The sequence below is a fragment of the Protopterus annectens genome, chromosome 4.part1 (genome assembly GCF_019279795.1).
Source record: "Protopterus annectens isolate FY-2018-M chromosome 4.part1, PAN1.0, whole genome shotgun sequence".
In the NCBI taxonomy this organism is placed as follows: Eukaryota; Metazoa; Chordata; order Ceratodontiformes; family Protopteridae; genus Protopterus; species Protopterus annectens.
This window is the reverse complement of record NC_056734.1, coordinates 176,349,169-176,372,359: the sequence shown is the minus strand read 5'-3', so window position 1 is coordinate 176,372,359 and position 23,191 is coordinate 176,349,169. Positions and strand designations below refer to the sequence as shown.

The 23,191-nt window shown below is 38.0% G+C and overlaps 1 protein-coding gene across 1 annotated transcript in view; it reads left to right on the top strand.

The window, feature by feature from the left end:
• The window catches only part of LOC122801191 (multiple epidermal growth factor-like domains protein 6), a gene marked incomplete at its 5' end in the record, with an annotated part of 1,094,182 nt that overhangs the window by 1,051,118 nt on the left and 19,873 nt on the right, over window positions 1-23,191 (top strand). The window contains 2 exons of the mRNA XM_044070750.1: window positions 5,831-5,959; window positions 17,337-17,465. Coding sequence (XP_043926685.1) covers window positions 5,831-5,959; window positions 17,337-17,465 — 258 coding nt within the window. The remainder of the gene's footprint in view (window positions 1-5,830; window positions 5,960-17,336; window positions 17,466-23,191) is intronic.

Sequence of the window (23,191 nt, the reverse complement as noted above, 5' to 3'; positions counted from 1 at the left end):
ATGTCAAAATCTGTCTAAGGTGTCTCCCAGTTGTATTTCTGACTGGCCAGTACTTACCTTCTGTGTTGCCGGAGGGTAGATAACCAAACAAAAAGGAAAAGACATGTTCAGTCTCTAGGTTTGGTGCTCTGCATTCTGGCCTGGTGCAGTTTATAAAACTTCCAAATCCAAAGTATTATCAACTTTTGGCAAAGTTGTTTTTTTTTTTAAAATAAATCTCAGACATAGCTCATTTAAATAAAATCCATTTTATTGCAGTGATATCATTCTTGTTGTAGGCAGATGAGTGGTAATTTGTGTTAATTTTACAGTCATGCAATTGGTGGGTTTATATTTGCTGGAAAAGGGACATATTACCAACCAGATCTGCCTTTTGGGGAGTGTTCTTTACTGGGCTGGAGGTGGGTGTCTATGGCAAGCAGAGTTTTGATATGTCCACACCCGTCCTTATCACTATGTTCACTTAACCATTTACTGTCCAAATGTTAACATAAGAGAGCTTATGGGTTTCCAACACACAGTCTGATTTGTACTTGATTTATATTTGATTGAGCTTTTTCACAGTAAAACTTTAAAAATACTAAACTATGGTTGCTTTACTGTTAAACATATTCTGTGGCACTTTTTGTAAGTCTTCCTCAGATTTGTCTTAAAATAGTTTACTGGAATTTTCTTTGTAAGGTTAGTTGATGGTTATAATTCAGGTTTTGCGCTCTATTTAAGTTGTCTTTTAGAAAATAGTATTACATTATATGAATACAGTACCATTCAGTGATTTTTCAAGGCCATATCAATAGAAAATAGTATCCTATCTTTTTAGATACAGTCAGGAATATCTTTAAAGCTTTTAAAAAAATATATACTTGAAAGGGAGTATCATTGTTTGTCCATTGTTTTGGGGTCCATAGGTGATGGTTCCTTTAATAAAGCATGTGGTGATCATGTTTCCTTGGATTAAGTATGCAGTTGATTGAAAAGGAGGTGTTTAGTCCTTTTTCCCCCAGCTAAGAGACTTATCTGCCATTCCAGTTCCTTCTTTCTAATTTGTCATTTTTGTTGCCATTCAAATGGCTGTGGTTGATTCTATCTGTGATGTGGAATTTAAAAGTTCTGTGTCCTCCACATTCTCTTGGGTGTTTGGCCAATGGGTTGGTCATGCTCCCTTATTTGGATTTGCATGTACTGATGGGCTGTTCTGGTCTTCAGTCTGTTGATGGTCTTCCCGACATGAGATGCTTATCGGTATTACAGTTGACATAATATGTACTTTTGAATTTCTTTTTTGTTAATAGGGCATATGAAGCTGGATTTATTGCTCATATATTTGCAACAATTACAGTTCATTGGGCTGCATAGCTAGGTGCCTTTCCATTAGGGGCTGTGCTGTGGAGCCTTTCCACTTATTTCCTGATGCTTTTGTTTTTTCTTATGGTGAATCTGGTAGTGGGGACAGAATTCTCATTGACTGTTATATTTTCACTGATAATGCACCAATTGTTGAGTATTGCTTTTTGGATTTCTATGTAGCTGAGTAAGCATGTGAGGGTTAAGCTGGAGTTCTACCGGTCATTGCTGTTTTGTCACTGGTTTCGAGACTGCCCCAGGGTGGGGTCTGTGATGTCCCCATGCTGGGCCAATAATCAAAGAATCTGAATCCTCACCACTGACATTGGAGAGGGACATTCACTTGGAATGCAAATGGATACATTCAGTATTTCCAGATGTAGAACTCTCTGCATCAAGCACAATTTCCCTTAAGAGCACACAGGGATTACAGTCAACCTGGGTTCCCCAATAAGACTCCCCCCATTGGCATAGCTTCAAGGTTAAGTCCTCAGCTGAGTTCCCAAGCCAAGTCCTTCACCAGTCTCTCTGTGAAACTAGTGCTTCGTGTCTCTCCTCCAAGTAGCTAAGACACACTGTTTGAGATTTGATTTGCGCACTAACATGCACACACACACACACACACACACACACACACACACACACACACACACACACACACACACACACACACACACACACACACATAAACACGGCTGGCACGGGTTTACTAGCTATGCCCCTTCTGCCCAGACTATAAGGTAGTTATCAGTGCCACCAGGCAGTACAAAGACAGCTACTGAAGGCTCTTGCAAGGGTACCCAATTATATTGAGTGAAATTAATATTAGTACAAATGGTAATGTTGACCAAACAGCTAGGCGTTCAGCAGTGGCCAGAGTTATCATCAAATAAATATATGTAAATACTCAAAGCTTAAATATTCCCTAAAAAGACCAGCCACAATGACACGTTTAAATATATTTAATAACAAATTGTAAAAGAACAAGAAAATACTAAATATCTATTTACAGTAAACACCAGAGTTTCATACCCAGGAAAATATTAACAATAATACTGATAGAAAGTTTTACACATTTATAGAAAAAACATTTAGCTAGTCTTACTATCTATTCCTGATTGACTAAAATAATTACTTTTCCTACTTACTGAATAGAGCAAAGCAAGATAATGTGGGTGAATGGTCCTTGTTGTCAGATCCAAGACAAAATACAGAATGCTCCTGAGACTTCAATCTCCTCTAATATTAAAATATTATTTCTGTACAGAATTACATCGCATACATCTGGTCATCTGACTCAGTTTTTCATGCTGTCACAAAACACTAGAAGCTGATAGGATTTTAGCACCAATGTTTTACCATACACACAGACAGAGCTTTGGTCAGATCTCCTGGAAGTCATAAAACCATTCCACTCTTCCTGCAGGGGCTACAACCTATTGTCTAGCACAGATATTGTGTGTCTGTATTCATTCAAAACTGATGGATAACATCTTTATGGATGAACCCATAAAGTAATTTAATTTCAGATATTTTTTAAAGTTTGCTGCAGTTAGTTTGTGATTAACTTCTGCACTGTCAGTATCCTCTGTTGAAACAAATACATTTAATTCAGTTGCAATAATGCATGTAGATTTCTTTTCTTTCCAGCAGGTCACACTGTTGATACGTTTTAACCCAAGAAATCTTAGAAATACATTTTTAAACACATGCATCTGTACAAATTAGTTTGATACACAAATGACATATAATTCTTTACAAAATTCCAGCTAGCTGTGCTGACATATGTTAATAATCCACTGTCATATTTCTCCTGGCATGGCTGGCAGTACCTCCTATTGTCACAGGGTCATTTCTTTCTTTCTTGTCTATGATGGGGACCAGGATTTTTTTGATGAGTTGTTCACTGTAACCTCTATCCAGAATGTCCTTTTGTAGATTTATGATATTTTTAGTGAAGGCTTCCAATTCTTTGGAGACCCTGGTGATTCTGAGGTCCAAAAAGTGTATCAAGTTTAACTGTAATTTGTTGTAAATCTGAGAAAATTTGTGGAATTCTTGATGTGGTTCAAAAATTGCTCTAGGTCTCCAGACTGCATTCAGTATGATAAAAATATTGTCTGTAAATCTTAGGTAGTAGCCCATATGGGAGTAGAAGGGGGAGCTGTAAATAAAGTCTTCCTCCTATTTGCCTAGCTATGTTTGTTGCCCCCATTGCAATTCCTGTAGTTTGTCTGAAGTAGTGCCCATCAAACTGGAAGTAATTGTTGTTGATGGTCGCTGTCTCTCCTGGTAATGCTTCCCATTCCTTGTTGTAGGACCTCTGATGGCTGTGATGCAGTAATTGTGGAGGAGCACCATATAAAGTGCCTCATTGTTGATGGTGACTTGCATGAAGTTCTGGTTCAGGGAGATATCCTTGGTCTTTCAAAGGAAGTCCATGGAGTCCAGGATGAATGATTTATTATTCTCTGCAATCAAGTTGATTTGCAATTCTAGATATATGGAGATGGGTTTGGTTATGGATTCCCTGCTAACCACCACTGGTCTGTAGGGTGGGTCTTCTATATTCATGTGGGGTTTAGGGATCCTGTAGATGTTTGGGAGTTTGTGGTGTGTTACTGTGAGGAAGTCATGGTCTATTGCTTATCAGGCCATCTTTGCTTAGGTTGGTAATCTCCAGAAGAATTTCTTCTTAGGCTGTCTTAATTTTGATTATATCTGTCTTTTCATAGAAGTTTGGGTTCTTCAGCATGCTTAGAATTTTGTTGCTCTAGGTGGAGGAGTCAGTGATGAGAATACCTCCTCCTTTATCTGCTTTTATTATTCTCCTAGATTTGTCCTTGATGAGATCCATTAGGGCTTTGGCTTCTTTTTTATTAAGGTTATAAAACATCCTTCTTGCAGGTTTGCTGAGGATTTTGAGAATATCTGATTCACATTTGTCTTTAAATATGCTGATGATGGATTGTGGTTGGGGGCAGAAGTGGCTGGGTCTTTTCCATTTGTGTAATGTGACTGAGGTATTGTTCTGTTGTTGTCATTCTGTGTTTTTTGTTGTTTTTTTTTTTTGAAGAAGATCTTGAGCTTGAGTTTCTGAATAAAAAGTTTGATGATTGTACATACTATACTGCCTCTTTGCTGAGGCACAAAGGTGAGGACCTCTGTTAAGTACTTCGTATTCTATGTCATGTAATGGTTTAGTGGAGTGGTTCCCAACTGCATAATATTGTGTTTGGCTTCCCAGTATCTCCTTCGTGGTCTATTACTTGTCTCCATTGGAGGGATTCCATAGGTATTTGGGGTCCCTTTTTCCTTGCCAGGTTTGGTCTCTTTGATGATAATTGCATTGTGGGAATCTGTCCAACTGTGGTTGGTAATGGTTCTGGGAATGGTGTTTATGGGGCATCTGTTGCAGGTGTCTGTTCTTGGTGGTGCACCTGAGATGATGGATTCTGATCTGTTGAGTTGGCTGCTTTGTGTTTCTTGTGTCCATGAAGCTTGAGCTTTGTTGCCATATGTTTGCTGTAGGTCCAGCTCCAGTGTCACCAGGCAGTTTGGAAACATTTTTTTGGTGTTGTCCTGAACTTGTCTTGGGTTTTCTGTTGGAATCTTTGTATGTGAGTAAGAGTTCCTTCCCTGGTGTGATCAGCTTCTTTAGTCTTCCCAGAAGGTATTTCTGGGCTGTCTTGGTTTGTGCTTTCTTTTTTGTTCATTCAGGTGCTGTTCATTTTATAGGTGCGTTTGGACCATATATGTGTATAATTTTATACACATATATGGATATGTGTATTATTGGATTCAGATATGCACACATTATAGAAATATACATTTACTATATGTTTGTGCCTTTGTGGTATGTGCATGCACTCACAGACTACTTAAATGCATTTATTTACTTATGAAACATATGGTATGTATAGTTATCTGCAGTGATAATGGAAATATATAAAGCATTTACGTGAATACTTCCTTGAAGAATGCATGCAGATTCATTCAGTAATTCTTTTCTTGCATAAATGTATTTATGTTCATTCTGCTTATAAGCATTGGGACATTCCATAGAATTCTAGAATACTATTCTAGTTATTGATCATTATTGTAGAACTCTGTGATACTATGGATTAACTGTTTGTTTCCATCAAGTGTATACTAATATTGAATCATATCCAAATCACTAATGAGTTTCAGTCTACAAAATGCAAAAGTAGGAATGTTGCAATGTTGTTTTGTACCAAGTTCTGTGCATATCCAAGGAATTTAAGTCTGTTAAAGTGTAGCAACACTGTAAAATAACAGCCTTCATTATATTAAAAAGTTAGATGAAAATGTCAGCTAGACTCTCTCTGCTTAGAGATAGTTTTTGTATCCAAGACCTCATAGTCACCCCTTTCAGAGTTTTCTGAAATGTACTGTCAGCTGTAGTGTCTTTTTGATTTATGACATGTTCTTCACACTGATGAGTCTGACTTTTTCATTACCCTAGGCTGCCCTCCTGAATTTTATGGCTTGAACTGTGCTTCTGCCTGTGACTGCCATAACGGAGCTGTGTGTGACCCGATCAGGGGACACTGCATTTGTTCTGCTGGCTATCATGGTGTCAAGTGTGAAAAAGGTAATGTCTACTTTATAAAGCCCAAATTGGTAGTATCATTTGTCACCCATAAATAGAATGTTGCTTTCTATACTGTACTTCAGTAGTCCAGTCAGTATGTACGAGGAGAGATTAAACAGAGGAGAAAAACGTTTTCATATTGCTTTGTATTCTGGTATCCCAACAAGTAATGGAAATGTGAGAGGTCAGAGGAGAAAGGTTATGCTACTGTATGACTTCTACTGTTCAGACAAAGTCCATAAAATGTTTCAGTGTAATTCTTCCAAACATTGCCTTGCTTGCAGTTCATCATTCACCCCACTTTCTGAGTTTTCTCTTGTTCTCATAGGAGCAGGGAAAGAGGCAGAGACATATTTGCATTCCTCTGAACTTTCTCTGTAAACATGTACTGTGCCGAGTTCCCTAGGATGATTGAAATCACAGACCATTTATTACAGTGGTAAGTTATTTAAGCAGGCTTGGCAGTACCCCTTCAAAGACAGAAATCACAGTCCTGAGGCAGTGTGCTGCAATTAAAATAAACAGTTGGAGCTTAAACATACTCATGTATTTCTCTTGACCATTTGAACTTTCAGATGCTGTAAATTGCAAACAATCTAACACTGGCATACTGTGAAACTGTTTCAGAAAACATTGCCAGACAAATAACTGATAGAGACTAGATAACATGTCTGAAAATTAATGAGCCAGGAAATCACTAATAGCACCCAATTACACTTTGTGTCCATGGAGTTTGTTACTTCACTGTTATCATAGCACAATCAGTTACTGCATGTTACTGCAACGCATTGATTTTAAGTTGCTTAAGTACTTCTAGTAGTGTGATTAGATAGCTACATACAGATGCCAGAATGTCTGCTGTTGCAGAGATTTTTTTTTTCATTTTCATTTCAGTATGTGTTTTATTACTGAGTTAATACTAGAGACAGGCTTACGTTTTATATTTTAAGTGTTTTCCTGTTGGTAAAGGCAAGTTGCGCATGTGACGATAAAGGTTATTAACCATTCTGATTTGTATGACAAGTCGTAGAAAATTAAAAGAATGAAAACACTGTTTTTTTATTTTGTTTTTATGAGCTTGTTTCCATTTTTTACTCAGAAACGGGAAGTACTTGATTGTGTTTTTTTATCGTATTTTACATTTTTATTTATTTTTGAGTGGCCATTTATGTGTTAGTGTTTCTAACGTACACTTACTATTGCATCAGAATAGCCTTTTTAAATAAAAGTGGCATTACTTCTTGCCATAGATGTAAAATGCATGCAGTACACTTTGAATCTAACAACATATACCATGAATTGTTTTAAAATGAAAGTTATTCAGTTGTTAGACATTTGCATCAGGACATAAAACATCAAAAGCAAGGAGAGATTAATAACAAAAGCCTAATGTTAAATGGAAAAAGACAGAGTTAGTAAGCAAATTTACACTGACATGTACCAGTTGCATGGCTGACCATTTAAAGGCAGCAAGAAACTAAAGTTCACCTCTTAATTAATTAATTTATTATTATTTATTTATTTATTTACATTTGTTGACTGGGAGTGCCCGACTGGACATAGGTCCATTTTCAGTGGAGACCCGGGGGGGAAAAGCTCCACAGTTAAAATATACAGACAGTAGTTAAATTGGATTTACATAGCAATTAACAATATGATCAATATAGTAATTAAAAATTATAAACATAACAGTAGACAACTAGAATATTTATCATCTGCGAAGTACATAATAGACATTAACAATTGTTACAATAAGAAGTTCCTGCTGTATAATAAGTAGGTAGGCTTATAAGCATCTGAGCTTGCTATAATTAAGGTAGTTAGTGGGGTGGAAAGAAAGGTAGTGGGTGGATGGTGTGGGTGATATTAGAGGGGGAGTTGCAAGGGCATAGCCAGCATGTTTTTAGGTGCGCTTTTAGTAAAGTTTTGAAGTGGGTGCATGATGGTACAGAGGTAATTGTGGGTGGGAGGGAGTTCCATTATTTGGCTATGGCGCAAGAGAATAGTGCTTCTCCAGCAGAGTTATTGGCTTTAGTGACCAGTAAGTGATTTTTGTAGATGGATCTTAGTGGTCTGGTGGTGCGATAGGGTTGGAGTAGATTCTGGAGGGATGGGACTTTTAGTGGATGGTTTTCTAATTTGTGGGTGAGTGCAAGCTGAAACCATTGAAGGAGGTGAGGGAGTTCAAGCCAGCCCAGTTTAGAAAGTGAGAGACAGTGGTGACTACGATAGGATGCCTCTGTGGCGAATTTGGCGATTTTGTTGTAGCAGGTCTCTAGCTTGTTTAGATCGCATTGCCTTAGGTTGGTATATATAGGAGAGGCATAAAGTAGGGTGGAGATAAGGTGAGAATTTGCTACTGAAATCTTTGCTGGTTTGGTGAGAAGTTGCTTATTTCTGTATAACACTCCTAGTTTTTTGTGGACTTTTTTTATGGTCATGGATATGTGAATGTCAAATTTTAGTTTGTCTATTTACACTCCTAGCAATTTGATGTGTTCTGTTGGGTGTATAATGGTGTTGTCCTTTGCTGCGATGTTAAAGTGAGAGTTGTTTTGAGTATGTTTGGTGGGTTGGAAGATGAGTAGTTTAGTTTTGTTTAGGTTGAGTATTAATTGGGCATCAGATAACCATGTTCAACAGAGGAAAAGGCTTCCTGTGTGACTTTTTGCAGTTTGTACCTCTTAAGAATCCGTGGTGGTGGTGCGGTAGTGTTGTCGCCTCACAGTAAGACGCTGACCGGTTCGACTCTCAGCTAGAGCGTCTTCTGCATGGAGACATGCGTGAATGGGCATACCTTCGTTGAAGTTTGTGCGTTAGGGCTGGCAACTCAGCACATAAAAATCAACTGCCAATCATTAGCGGACCGGAGTTCCGCTGTGGCGACCCCTAACCGGGAAAAGCCGAAAGACACAACAAGAGTTTACCTCTTAAGAAACAGACAATGTCATGTCAGAGGCTGAAAAGAGGCATACCTTTCAACTGTCCAGATTTTTGGCTCATAAAATTTGTGGTTTTCTAGCAAATCACTGAGATGATCTAAGAAATGAAGTCACTAAAAAATGACTTCAAATCCTTCAGAAAATACATGTTTAAATAAACCCCATTACTCTAGTAACTTTCTAAGTTTATAAGAGAAAATTTAAAATATGTCCCTATTTTTGGTCCTTTGTACCCCCATTTTGTTGGACTTTGTCCAGATTTCTTGCTCTAAGAGGTTGACAGGTGTAAGCCATAGTTTGATTCATGAGTAAATGTTTTGAAAAGTGGTGCAGCGTTAAAAGTGCTTAATAACAGACCTCACAATTCCTAGTATAAGTAATTGAAAAACATAGATCCCCTGCTTTGTTCTAAAGCTTATAGTTCAGGTGTGATTAAAAATGATATATTCTGGTGGTTGAAAGAAAAGGTGGCATTGAAAGCCAGACAGTAGTGGCAGGCTAGATGCACAATACTGAAACTCACCATTTACACTGAAGGAAGGGGTTTGCATCCTTCACAAGGCAGTAGGAATTAAAAGTATTTTGGACTTTGTTACACTAATATCAGTAGCACCGTACAAATGGAAACATTGATAGTCAGACTTTATTACACTATAAATCTGAATTCTGATACCTGCTTCTCAGAAATCACAAAATATAACTATTCTCCTAGGCAAACCAAAATGTATTCATTTATGTATGCATTTAATAGCTTGTTTATTTAATTTATGCCTACATGTTTTATTGACCATTTGATTTCCATTAGGTTTCTTTTCAAGGATAATCTGAGGTGGTATTCATACTAAGGGGGATTTTTCCAGGACACTAGAGAAATTCCACTACTCTTTTTTATAAATGTCATGACTCATGAGATCTTATGACATCTTGTTAAGCTACAAACTCATGCAGTTTACTCATCCCTTGTAATAAAAATGTCTGCCAAACAAAACTCATCGCATAGAGTTACTAGAAAGAACAGTCGTGAACAACATATAATGTGGCAAAGATTAAATGTGTGTAAGAAAAATAAAATATTATCATAACAACAGGCCATCCCCTTCTGCATTGTGGTATCCTGTTAATATGTGTGCCTGCATAAATAACTACTTATAGATGCAATAGTTAACATTTTTAGAAATCTGTTTTACTTTAGAGACAGTTTGTCAAAGAAAAAGCTAAAATAGTGTGAAGCATTGCCATTTGCAGGTGTTTTTAATTCCATCTCAGTAAATGTCTGTATAATTAAAATGTATCACGGTATTATAAAGTATTATGAAAAAATTTTGACTAGCTGTCTCTGTATCAGCTTGTTTTAATACCCATTGGGAAAAAACAATAGGAAAGCATGTTTTAAAACAATCTTATTAAAACTCAATTTGCAGTGGGAATTACACTTATGGCTGACATCAATGCATGCAAATATTCTTGCATCTGTTCCGCACAGCATAAGGTCTGCTGTAAGTACTGGATACTCACAATGTAGAGTGAAAAAGACAAAGATGGTTTTGTATACCACTTATTACAACATAATAGCTGCTGAGTATGGAGGATAAAAATGTGCAACCATCAATGAAAATGCATAGTCATGAGGGCAGAAGGAACAGATGTGCAGGATTTTACAATGGAAGACTGATGGGGAGGAGCCTATGATGGTGATATGAGTTAGGTGATATGCTGGCAGACTGCAGGTATTAATTTTACTAAAATATAAAGTCAAATGTATTCAGTGATATTGAAGCCTGTTCTGGGGATGCCTTCTTCACATGGATACTACACTGCATTTCTGGTTAAAATGGGAAAAGATGTGGCAGAGGGATGTACTTGGGTGCAGGTGTAGATCTGATAGTGACATCAATGCTATCTGTACATTTTATTGTGTTTGGTAAATAAGTAGCCTTCCTGCACTAGCTTTTTCTCTTCTGTTCATGTGTGTGCATGCAGAAAACTTGTCTAATGAGATGTCGTCTGCATAAAGGTGAACATTATGTAAGCTAAATGTGTTTTTATCATTGCAAACTTGGGAGAGGCTATCTTGAATGTTCTAATACAGGTCATCTGTTCTGATAAAATAGTATTTTTTTACATAACATGACAAAAGAAAAGATTAGGTCCAGGAGTTTTTCAAACTGACTGAGCAACCAGTGAAGGTCTACATAAAATCAATGAATAGGCGGATAGGTTCATAGGGGTATTCTATGCTAATGACCACTGGGCCTTTATAAGTCTAGCCATGCATCCCAAATGTATCTTGCAAGTTTGTGTGCCTTAGAGGTTATTTTAAGTGGTATATGTAAGCTAAAGCATGATTTACAAGCTGCCTTTGTCCATTAGAGATGAAGATGCTAGACCTGGGGTGTATTCCTGAATTCCCATCCAATGTTCCAGATGTCTGTTGAAAAGGGTTATGGAAGAGCTGAGCTTCACATGGATGGAAAGCCTGTTACAGAGAAGGGGAATTCTCTGGAATACATACTTGTCCTTCCAGTATGTCCCATTTATGTTGCAAGCAAAGGTTAAATCCCAAGATTGAGCAAGTATGATGCTGTTTGTTTTGCAGATGTGCAAAAGGTCCATCAGTGTGAGATCTAGGGTTGCTTTGTATGCCAAGCATACAGCCCCTCTCAACAGTCTGTAGGAAACAAAGTATACAGGTAGGACTTTTAGGCAATCTGCATAGGACCTGCTGTTTACATCCTGAATTATTTTTGTGAGGAACCACTGTGAATGTTCCAGTTATTACATGTGCCCAGACCAGTACATAATGAACAGGGCATTGTGCTCAATGATGGGCCTGATAAAGGCCAACTACAGTGGAACTTTGATATCCTTGGATCTTGATGACATCATGCCCTGGCTTAAAAGTTAAACCACATAGAATGATTTCCTTACTGACACATTTTTGTTGAAAGGCAGATTACTATCTATATATACACCCAGATCCCTGTCTACTGATTCTGCAGTTAGGGGTGTGTTATCTATGAGGTAACTTCCTAAGTTGGCGGACTTCCCAAATGGTACCATTATGAATTTCTTTATATTGAGTTTTATGCAGTAGCTGTGGAACTAGTCATTTGTCAGTGTTAGCCCTTCCTGTAGGATGTTAGTGTCTTGAGAGGATTTTATGACTGCTCCTAGTTTGCAATCATCTGGAAACTTGGTCAGCCAGAGGCCCTTGACATTGGCCTTGACCCAGCACAGAGCTCTGAGGGTCTATACAAGTGACTGGCCTCTTTGAGGATATGGTCTTCTTTATCCTAAAGTCATGGGTCCTATCTGAGTGCCAGTTGGCTATCCAGTGTGTAACATAGGTGTTTATGCCTATATCCATGAGTTTGTTTACAATGCCTGAGTGGGGTATTGTATCAGGTCAAGGTAGGCAGTATGCACCATTTTGGTTGACATCCATTGTCTTGATGACCTTCTCAAATATATCTACCTAGTTGCATAGTCATGATCTCCCCTTGACAAAAACCAGACCTTGATGGATCCAGTGTTAGCTTTACTTTATCCTTATTAATCATATCAGTGATAATCCTTTCCAAGATTTTGCATATCAGACTAGTCAGACTTATGGGTCCGTAGTTCCCGGGGTCTGTTGATGGCCCACCTTTGTGCAGAGAGATTACCATTGCAGTTCCCCATTCATGTAGCACAAAGCCTATCTGGAGGCTATGGTTAAACAGTGACTCCAATGGTCCTAATAGGTCATTTTCAGGTTATTGAGGAGACATTATGGGATATAATCGGGGCTCATTGATGCAATGTTTTCAGCCATAGACAGTACATCTAGGATCTGATCCCTAGTTATAGTTGGGGGGGTTGTTTGATGGTATTTCCTGGCTTTTGGGCTTGGAAGAGAGGGGGTAAAGTTGGAGCTGAATTTGTCAGCCAGCAGATTTGTGGTATCTTCCCACTCTGTGTAGGCAATTCCATTTCCAATCAGTTCTGAGGTCTACTGTGTGCTGCCTGTGAGGATTCAGATAGGTAAAGAAAGCCTTGTGATTGTCCTTTGCATGGAAGGCTAACTTTACCTCAGATCTGGCTTTAATATAATTAATTTGCTCTCTTAGTTGTTTATTTGTTTAGAGTAATGGGAGTGTTTTTATTACGGTGGGTGTAGCACTTCCTAATCTTTTCTCTGACTCTCTTTTTCTTTTGTTGTAAAATCTGTTTATGTTTGGATTCCACCAAGGTAGTTTGTTTTTTGAGTTACTTCTGGACTTATTTCTGGTAGGCACAACTGTCTCTATGCATTTATTGACATGATTGTACAAGGTTTCAGTGAACAATTCCACATAAGCAGTTTGTGTGTGTGGAAGGGTGTGAAATTTTGACAGGTCATCACTTATTAATAAGATGTTTGCCTTAGAATAGTGCCTAAAGGTTATGGGATTATACTGGGCCATAGAACTGAGTTTAATTATGAAGGAGACAAGTTTGTGGACTAACCTTATCGTAGAGGACACAACATTTGGGGGGGGGGGGGTGCAGCATTTTCCATGTGTGGCAGAAATTGAGACAGTACCTGTCCGTGGTGCTAGGGCCCTTTTAGGTGAAGTACAAAGGGGTGGTACAGCAGGTTTTTAACAGCAGGCTAACTTGGGTGCTGTGTGCATATAAATTACATCTAGGCTATGCATGTCTACATTCATACAGCAGTGCACCTCAGCTTGCAGACTAGTTTCTCTTTCTGGAGCTGAGTACTGAATAAAGTAACAGAGGATGTTTTATAGGGAAAATTTAGTTTTTAAGTGCTGGATTTATACAAGGTTCTGCTTAATGCTTCTCTGTGACAAGCAGTGGGATTTATAGACTTAATAAATGGGGAATGAGTCAGTAAGGTTTTAAGCAAGTGTCTTCAGTGGAATCATTGTCCTAAATTAGCTAAACAGGCATACTGAGAAATTATGGTTATCAGCTCTGGGAAGGGAAAAATGGAGTAGTGGACTGCCATTTTAATTTACTAATCAATTAAATGTCTTGCTGTTTAATGCTGAATCTTCATAATTTGCCCTTTATTTCTCTTCCACACATTGCAGCTTTACCAAATGATTCTGTACAGAATTTTGCAGTGATTACCATATGTCTCTTATCAGTGACTTTTGTTTTACCATACATAGTAATATTTGTAGTGTATTTTCCTTACTTTATGTTAGTTATTATCATGAACTAAGTTTTATATTACTGAATGTTTCATCTCCAAATGCTGTGATGTTTATTGTATTTCTTTTTTCCTTTCTTTGTTAATTGTTTCTGTGCTAACTTTTAGCCCAAATCATTACTGGAGAGGGTTTCTTTTGGGCCAGCTAACCTACTCAGTTGACAAATAAAACACAAACATCTAAGCTTTCTATTCATTAGCTCCTAGGACCAGCACATGTAACTGACATAACAATGACTTGAATAGCCATGCCCAAGTAATATTGAAAGTTCCTTAGTTTTTTTGCTTTCTTTATGAATAAATTATTTGCCTTTTGAACCACATTTCCATTGCTGTAAAAGACCATTAAATCAACAATTGACCATAGGTTACATCAGGCAATCAAATGATTATATCATAAGTTAGGTCTAATATATTTTACTAGTCATGGAAAGGGGTCTTAATACAGCCATACAAATATTGCAGCCTTGTATAAGGTCCCATTTATGGTTATAATCTAAATGAAGAGAAATATAAGTAGAAGAAAAGTATTCGAGTCACCCTGTTTATTTAACATACCGCAGTTCAAAAAGTGGAATATCATACTAATAAAAAGTGGAAACCACATGGTCGCAAGATTATGGCAAAAAAAACTGTACTTTTGTTTTCTTTTTGCTGAAGCTGAGATGAAATTATAATTTTTGTGCCATAAGTTTACATTGCTTGTTATTTCTGCTTGACTGTTCACGGTATTTATTCTGGCTCCATGTTTTAATTCTTTAACCTGCAGTTATCAGCTGCAAAATTACAAAATAAAGAAAGAAGAAACAGCAAAACTAAAGGAGTACAGAGAATGTTGACAGTTGCTGTTCTTTATATTTTCTGCAGGGAGCAAACCTTCTCAAACCCCCTATTGTGGGGTGGGGCTGTACCCCCCACACCTCCACTACTTATATATATATAGCATCTGAGATCACCGTAACTTGGAGAAAAATGAATACTTTTAAACATATATGTCTAAGACAGTATATTTAAGTCCCATTTTTACACATTCAGTTTTGCAAGTGATGTGCTCACAGTTCTGGCTTTTGGAATTTAAAACTGTTGCCATCTATTTTAGAATACATTTGTAAAACTTTGTCCCTACTTTTTCATTTCTAACCAGTGCAAGACACAATGTCTTGTGTCATAGATTATTTTAAGCACTGTTCCCCTTATCTCATCTCCTGACCCAGCTGATCATCAGCTGCCCTCTGCCAGATGATCATCACTCCCCCCCCCCTTTTCCATCAGTGGTTTAAATCTTGGTGAGAGCAATAGCTACCTGATAGAGAGGCCATCATCCAGACAGAAGCAGACATTTTTGTCCCTAATACTGTGTCCCTATTAGCTTAACAAGATTATAGTTTAAGACTTTGGGCAGATGATGGGTGCATGGTTCCACATATGATGAAAACATCTCCCTGCAGCACCCCATTTGCTTGCAGACCACATCTCACATCTGCATCATACATCTCAGCCGATGCACTGCATGTTTTTTTTACCCAGCCCCAACTATTTGTCTACTTCCCTACTTTAGTAGAGTGAATAGATGTTGGCATCTCACTTCTATCTCTTACGAGATTTTCTGTTGCTCCTTTAGCTACCAAATCATTGGTTATCTGTGAAATGGCCAGGTGTCTTTCCTTTATGCCAGGGAACTGGCTTAATTTTTGTACTTTTTTCTACACAAATTTCTGCCTTAATATCATCACCCCATGTTTAATGCTATAATGTTGTCTTCTGAATAACTGCAACAAAAAGTGCTTTACTATATTTGTTTTAGTACTTCACATTTTAGACAAAAGTCAGTCTGTGCTTTAGCTGGTCAACACATGCAGTTATGTGCTGAATATAATTCCTTATGGACTTCTTTTGACTTCACAAGTGTTCTCTGGTAGTGTCGTACATGACCCTTTTGAGTTTAAGTATTCCTATAATTGAAGAAAAGTGCATCAGGAGAAACAAACTAAAATGTATTTCTTATCTGATTGAATATCATCAGTAGAAGATGGTGACGGAAAAAATACCTGTGTCACAATTCTTCTTTTTGACACAGGTATCTCTGAATATATCTGTTAAAATACCTAACATCTACTATCTCCTCTGACAGTGTGCTGCACAACACCCTCAATACTTTCCTTGAAGGGGCATTTCTTTATGTCAGCTTTCAATTGTTCTCCTTTCAGGTAGTGGCTAATATCTTCTTCTGCCTCTGAACTTTGTCTTCTCTGTTTCACCCACCCTCTCTGTCCTGCACCTTGCTATGGCCTAAGATGTGTGGCCTGGCTTTTCCATGACTTATTGCACTATATTTCAGAGTGACTCTAGGTTTCCTCTGCCTTATGTCAGATGTGTGCAGATCTCACCCAGTTTGCACTGCTTTTTGCTTTCCCTGCCATGCCTCTCCACAGTTTCTCTGGGGGTAGAATACCATTGGATGTATGCAATATCCCCTATCATAGCGCTGCTCCTATTTCTTATTCCTGCAACTTTCACTTTCCTTAGCAACATTTCTTTTTCCACTGCACCGCTGAAGCTTCCATCAGCCCAGTATTCCTTAGTAAGATTGACTAGATGTAAGATATGAGGTTCAATTCCCAGTACACCATTTCACATCTTTCCCTCCTAAAACAGTTTTGCAATGGCTTCACAGAGGCAACTGGTTAGTAGTACATTTGAAACCTCTTTCTTAAAACTTAAAAAAAAAGACAGTTTCCAACTTCTTGATACAGAAGGATAAAACTCTGATAAGTTTAACGTTGCTTTCCCTTCCTGGCCTGGACACTGGAGGACCCACCTGTAGAAGAAGGGAGAGAGTGGCCATTGCAGGCTTATCTACCCTTAGGGGTGGGATCACACTCCAGTTTGTTGCAAGCCTAATTGCTAGTGGATACTAGATGGCTCAAGTAAGTATCTTAAAAATGCTGTGGATGAACAGTGTGGGGGTTGGGATGTGTCTGTGCCCAGCATTGTGTCAGTGTTGTTTCTCTGAAGTTCGCTATGGGTGCATAACAGGGATTTGGGTAAAGCAGAAACTCCTGATGGTTGTCTGGATAGTAGTGTAATCCCCAAAAGAATGAAATTGAAGGGGGAAAATTGATGATTAACATGCAGTGGGGAGAAAATGATTCATAAAAGATATCTGAAAAAGAACACCTTATGTGTAGTCTATCACTGTTTTATCAACAAAGAAACATTGTCGGCATCTTTCCAGAATGCAGTCCTGGAACCTTTGGAGACAAGTGTCAGAACTTTTGTGACTGTGCAGAAGATGCAGAATGTCATCCTGTGACAGGGAACTGCCTTTGTCCTCCTGGAAGAACAGGTGTCAGATGTGATAATGGTGAGTTTATTATTCCTTTTATTTTAAATAAAATATGTGAATTTAAAGGATATAATCATTCATAATTTTTAGAACATAATATGGTAGTAGGTAAAATGCATGAAACATGGAGATTTAATCATTCTTAATTTTAAAATGGAATCTGTATTTTTATAAAATGTTCCTTTATTCTTTCACCATGGGAAAAAGTAAAGTGAAGTCATTATAAGCACTTGCTTTACAGATAACAGCTTTTCAATTATTTGACAACTAGGGATAAACAATTTACAGTAAACATTGTTATACATAGTGATAGTGTCTGAAGCTAGCATTATTTCTTTTAACAGCCAGTGGATGCATTAACTTGAGCTAGTTGTGACTAGATTGTTGATGTGTACAAACATCCGTTTAGCAAGGATATGTCATTTCAGGGTTTTAGCATAAAATGTTTTATCTGTTTGGTTAGGACCTTCAGAAGATACACAGTTTTGCTGTTTTTTGTAATTTTAGACCTTAATACAGTATGTTTGACCATTATACATGTCACATAAATATATAACTACCAGTCTAGCCATATTTGCTTTCCTGAAATGTTTATTAACTATATTTTTGTTTGCTGGTTTTACTGCAGATACTATGGAAATTTCAAGGAAACAATATCAGCCTGAGCAAACTGCTACACCCTAATTAGGCTACTAACCCCTACCCCTATCCTTATAACAGCACTTACAAATCTTTCTCTTCATATACAGATCAGTACTGCCTCCATATTATCAGAAAGGTCTGCGAGTGCTATAAGACAACAGAAAGGTCTGAAAGAGCTGTCTGGACCTGACACTTCATAAAAACAGTGAAATAAAAAGAAAAGCAAAAATCAAAACTCCTTTCTAATCCTTACTACTTTCACTTCTCATGTGTGTATGTGTGGATTGGTGTGTGTATATAAAATGTGTGGATTGGTGTGTGTATATAAAATGTTTGTGTGTGTGTGTGTGTGTGTGTGTGTGTGTGTGTGTGTGTGTGTGTGTGTGTGTGTGTGTGTGTGTCTTTGCCTGCAGTCAAATATATATGTGTGCATTTTTACAATTCATATTTGATATAGGAATGGAACCAACACTGTAACCCACCATCTCTCTTTGCCCACCCCCTTATGCTAATTATAGCACATAATTTCTTCCTTGCCTCCTTCATTGTCTGTTGTCAGTAAGCACAGAATCATCATTTTCTGAAGTCACTCCCCTCTACCTATACGTTTATTTGGTCTAACCTAATTTCAGAGTATTTACTAAATACGCCATCCATAAATCTTCTGGGTCTACTACAGTAGTTTCCCTGCGACTCTCACATAGTAAACAAGCTCTAGCTTTCCACCCTCTGGCAACATGGCTCAGTAGTCTGCTCTTACTCCATCTGTGACCAGTGTGATTGCATTAGGTGTTCTAAGACAGCGTAGAAACTGTTTTGTGCTTACTGACTGTTCAGTACTTCTACCAGGTGAGTGTGCAACCTACAAGAGAAGTAAATATCTAATAAGAATGCATGGGAATCCTCTAGCATCAGCCAACCTTTGGTAAGCATCATACCTCCACAGCAACATATCATTTGCAGCAAACTACTTGACCCATAACCTACACTGAGGCTGTAAAGAAAAGTTTGCCAAAGCCTGCTAGAATTCACTGTAAAATATCTCAACCTCCAGCACATGAGGCAACACTTAAACTTTTGTCCACTAATATGTATGGCAAATCCACAAAGTAGTCATTAGGAGAGCAGGTCTAAGCCCATAACGACAGCTAAGTCTGCTTTCATACAGGAAACATTTTAGTCATATATGACTCTGTAGTTAGGTGCACAGTCTCCACACTCACTAGACTGGACAAGGACAAGCTGACTGTAAGCTGCTTGTCTGATGCCAGAATCTGTGATGTTACAAGGGCCTTAAGGTCTCTTAAGATAGACAGATATGAGAGTGGCCTAGTGGTGTCTCATGAGGGTGTGAATGACCAAAGGTTCTCCACCCAGAGAGACATACAGTGAGAGACATACCGAAACTTGCAATGCATGTGTTAAGAGGTAGGAAAGACGCTGGTCTTGAACAATATCTTGTCTTGAACAAGAGTGATGTCTAGATACAAAGACAAGATAATTGGCTTTAACAGTTGGCTAAGTTGATGCCATTTAGAGGGGGTACTGTTTGTGTTAACCTGGGATGATATGGTAGGTATGACATACTGTTTTGTCTGGGATGGCTTACACCTGCCACACCAGGACTTCCTAAAGCCTTTACTGCCTCCATAGTGCCTTTTTTTTTTGTAAAGTCCCCTGACTGGACATTTCTACATAGAAAATTCAAACTCAGAGTGGGACAATATCACCATGTCTCTACTCAATGCTTGAAGTCTAAATAGAAAGATGCCATATTTTGAGGCCCATCTGCAATTTAGACACATTCATATTTGTATAGTTACTGAGAAATTATTTAATTGCAGTGACAGCATTCCCTGTATACCAGAGTTTAACACCTATCATGCCTTCAGACCTTTGGAAAACAGCAGATGGTATCCATATTTATTAGAAACACCATTATTTTGCATCAAATTACCAACGAACCTAACATGGAGCTCTTGGAAATCCAAGTCAACCTTCATAAATCAAACTATTACTAAATTGCTAGTTACAGATCCCCATCAATGATGCTCAAAGATCACAGAAATTACCTCAGCAGCATTGAGGCATTAGATATCAATCCATATACCTTCTTACTAGGGGACTTAAATTACCCAAGCATTGATAGGCACATTAATATTTCCTAGACTTCATTCAGACAAATGCACTGGAGAAAATTGTAAAGCTACCCATTAGAGGCTCTAATATCCTTGACCTGGTCCTTACCAACCTATCCCCCCACATGCACCCCACCCTGCATGTCCTAATCCCTGGTTAAGTCTGACCACAAACTGGTCATTTTCTCTGTCAGATTTGGTGGCACCATCAAATTAGACCACCATTAGAGTTTTATTCAAGGCAAACCTGTTTTAGCTTGTAGATAACCTACGCAAAATTCACAACAATTCCTTGCAAATGGACCAAAGTGAGAGGGTTGCTGCATTTATCTCTGACTTTTACTAGCACCTCAAAAGTTGCACAGAAAAGCCAGTACGCACCTATCAAAAATATACCTGTAAATTCAGGAATAGACATTTCTGGTGGAACTCCTGTTGTGATACACTACGCAAAAAAAAAAGGAAAATTATGAAAAGTTGCAAGAAATCACTTTCTCCCTACCTCAAAACTATACTGAAGCATGCCAACAAGGAACTTAAATATGCAATTAGAAAATGCAACAATATAAACTTAAAGTTGCTACAACTCCCAAAGAAAATGACACATCTTTTTTCAGTTATGTCAGAAAATTAAGGAATAATGTCCAACACTGTACTAAACTCTATATTTTATAAATGGTACTCTTTTCAAACAGATGCGTTCATAAGAGACCTAAGTACTTATGTGGCTAGCTTTCTGTCATTCAGTCACCATGTTTCAAACACAGCCAGGAATTCTTTCTATCTGACCCAGTTAATTTCCAAGGGAATATCTTCAAGATCCAGAGAAGTTATCCTACCACTGTACCCTTCCCTCATCAGACCCATCAGGGAATACAGTGTCCCCATTGGTATGTACAAATCCAAGCATGTTGCTCAAATGGAATGGCCTCAAAGATTTATAATCAAAAAAATTAAAGGCCATAAATCTTTCAACTACCATGCTAGATTAGCATAATTATCCTTATACTCTGTAGCCTACAGGTTTCTGTACGGTGACTTCTGTCTCACTTTTCAAACCAAGAAAGGCCCAATCCTACAATCTCCTACTTCTTCACAAAACCAGTGGCTCTACAAATACTGGCACTAAAAAATTTAATTTACATTAACAAATAATTTAGACTCCCTGGTGATATAGGTTCCTAATTCAATGTATTCCTAAACTATGGAATAATTTACTACTACAGGTCAAACAAAGTACTACTTCTTTGGCTACCTTTAAAGCTAGTCTTGATGTCTGCATGGATAGACAGAAATTTACACCAGGGTTATCATGTACTGTCCTGCTAAATTTGTCAGTTGAGTACTATTAAATGCTTGAAAATGCTTCAAGGGTTGGGAGGGTGGCCTAATGGTTAAGGTGTTTGCCTTACAAACACAAGGTGCAGAGTTTGAGTCTCACAAGGGATAATTGGCTAGGCTTAAAATGGCTCGCAAGGGTAGTTAGCTTAGTATTAATCTATGAACCTATATCTATGAACCTATGAAAAAGACTGTCAAAATCACTAAAGGAATATATGGCTAGGCATCTTATGGTCCCTGTGAAAGTTTTCTTACTATGCTCTGATATGTATCTACATGTATATCTATCTCTTTATCTTTCTATCTATTTATATATGTACACACACACACAGATGTATATATACTCTCTCACACACACACACACACACACACACACACACACACACACACACACACACACACACACACACACACACACACACAAGCATAGCTGTTTCAACCAATGCACTGTGCTGGTACCGCAGACCAGCTCCCTACCTCAGCTCTTCAAGTAAAGAGCCAAAAAAAAAAAAAAAACTGGCATACCAACCTGGTGACCAGTCCCAGCCATTGAGGTCCCTTTTCTGTGACCTGCCCCTGCCCCACCTTCTGCACATTTTATTTAAAAAAAAAAAAAAAAAAAAACACATTTTCATTTTTTAAACTGTAGCAAACTGCTACAATTAATTCCCTGCTTGCATGGAACACTACAGCACTCCGGTTTTAGTTAAAAAAAACAAAAAAAAAGGAGATTTTCTTTCCTTTTTTTCACTTTTAAACTGTAGCACATGACAATTGCTACAGTTTAGACCATGCCGGAAGCATTACAGAGCTCAGGTTTGACCTCAAATGCAATACTAGGTTTTAAAAGCCAATTTTGCTTTAAAGAGAGATCCAGATCAGCTGATCATGCCCCCCAATACTTTACACTTGGGGTATTTGTTCCTCTCACCCCTCCCTACCTGTGCTATTGCAAACACACACGCATATGTCTGTGTGTCTGTGGTATGTATAATATGTGTGTACCTAATATGTGGACATTGAGTTAGAGATCTGAATCATCCCTTATTCAAGGGGGCAGGGAGAAAATTATATGAAGAAGGGAAATCCATGAGTGACACAAACAACTATCTTGTGCCTACAATACATAATAAAAATAATAATAATAATGATAATAATCGCTCTTTCACCTCCTAAATATCCTTATCCATTTTTTAAAAACATTTATTAACTATGCATCTAGACCACACATATACATTTGAATGAATTGACAGTATTACACTTTAACTCTTCATCATCATCATTATCATCAACCCCCTTTCCCCCATTTTTTATTCATGAGGTCAGAGTGCTGTGGTAACTGTCACCATCTCTCTCGATTCGATGTCACACTCATGCCTGACCGTCCCACACCTTCTGTCACACAGTCCATCCACCTCTTTGCTGGAAGCTCTCATTTCCTCTTATCTTCTTCCTGTCTGTCCCAAATCTTCTTCATCAGATTGTCTTCTGCTTTTCTGCACATGTACCCAAACCACCATAATCTTTTCTCTTTGATCTTTTCTGCAATTGGAGCTACTTTGGCTTTTGCTCTTATGTCCTCATTTATTCATCTGTCCCACAGTGTGCAGCCAGACACCTTGT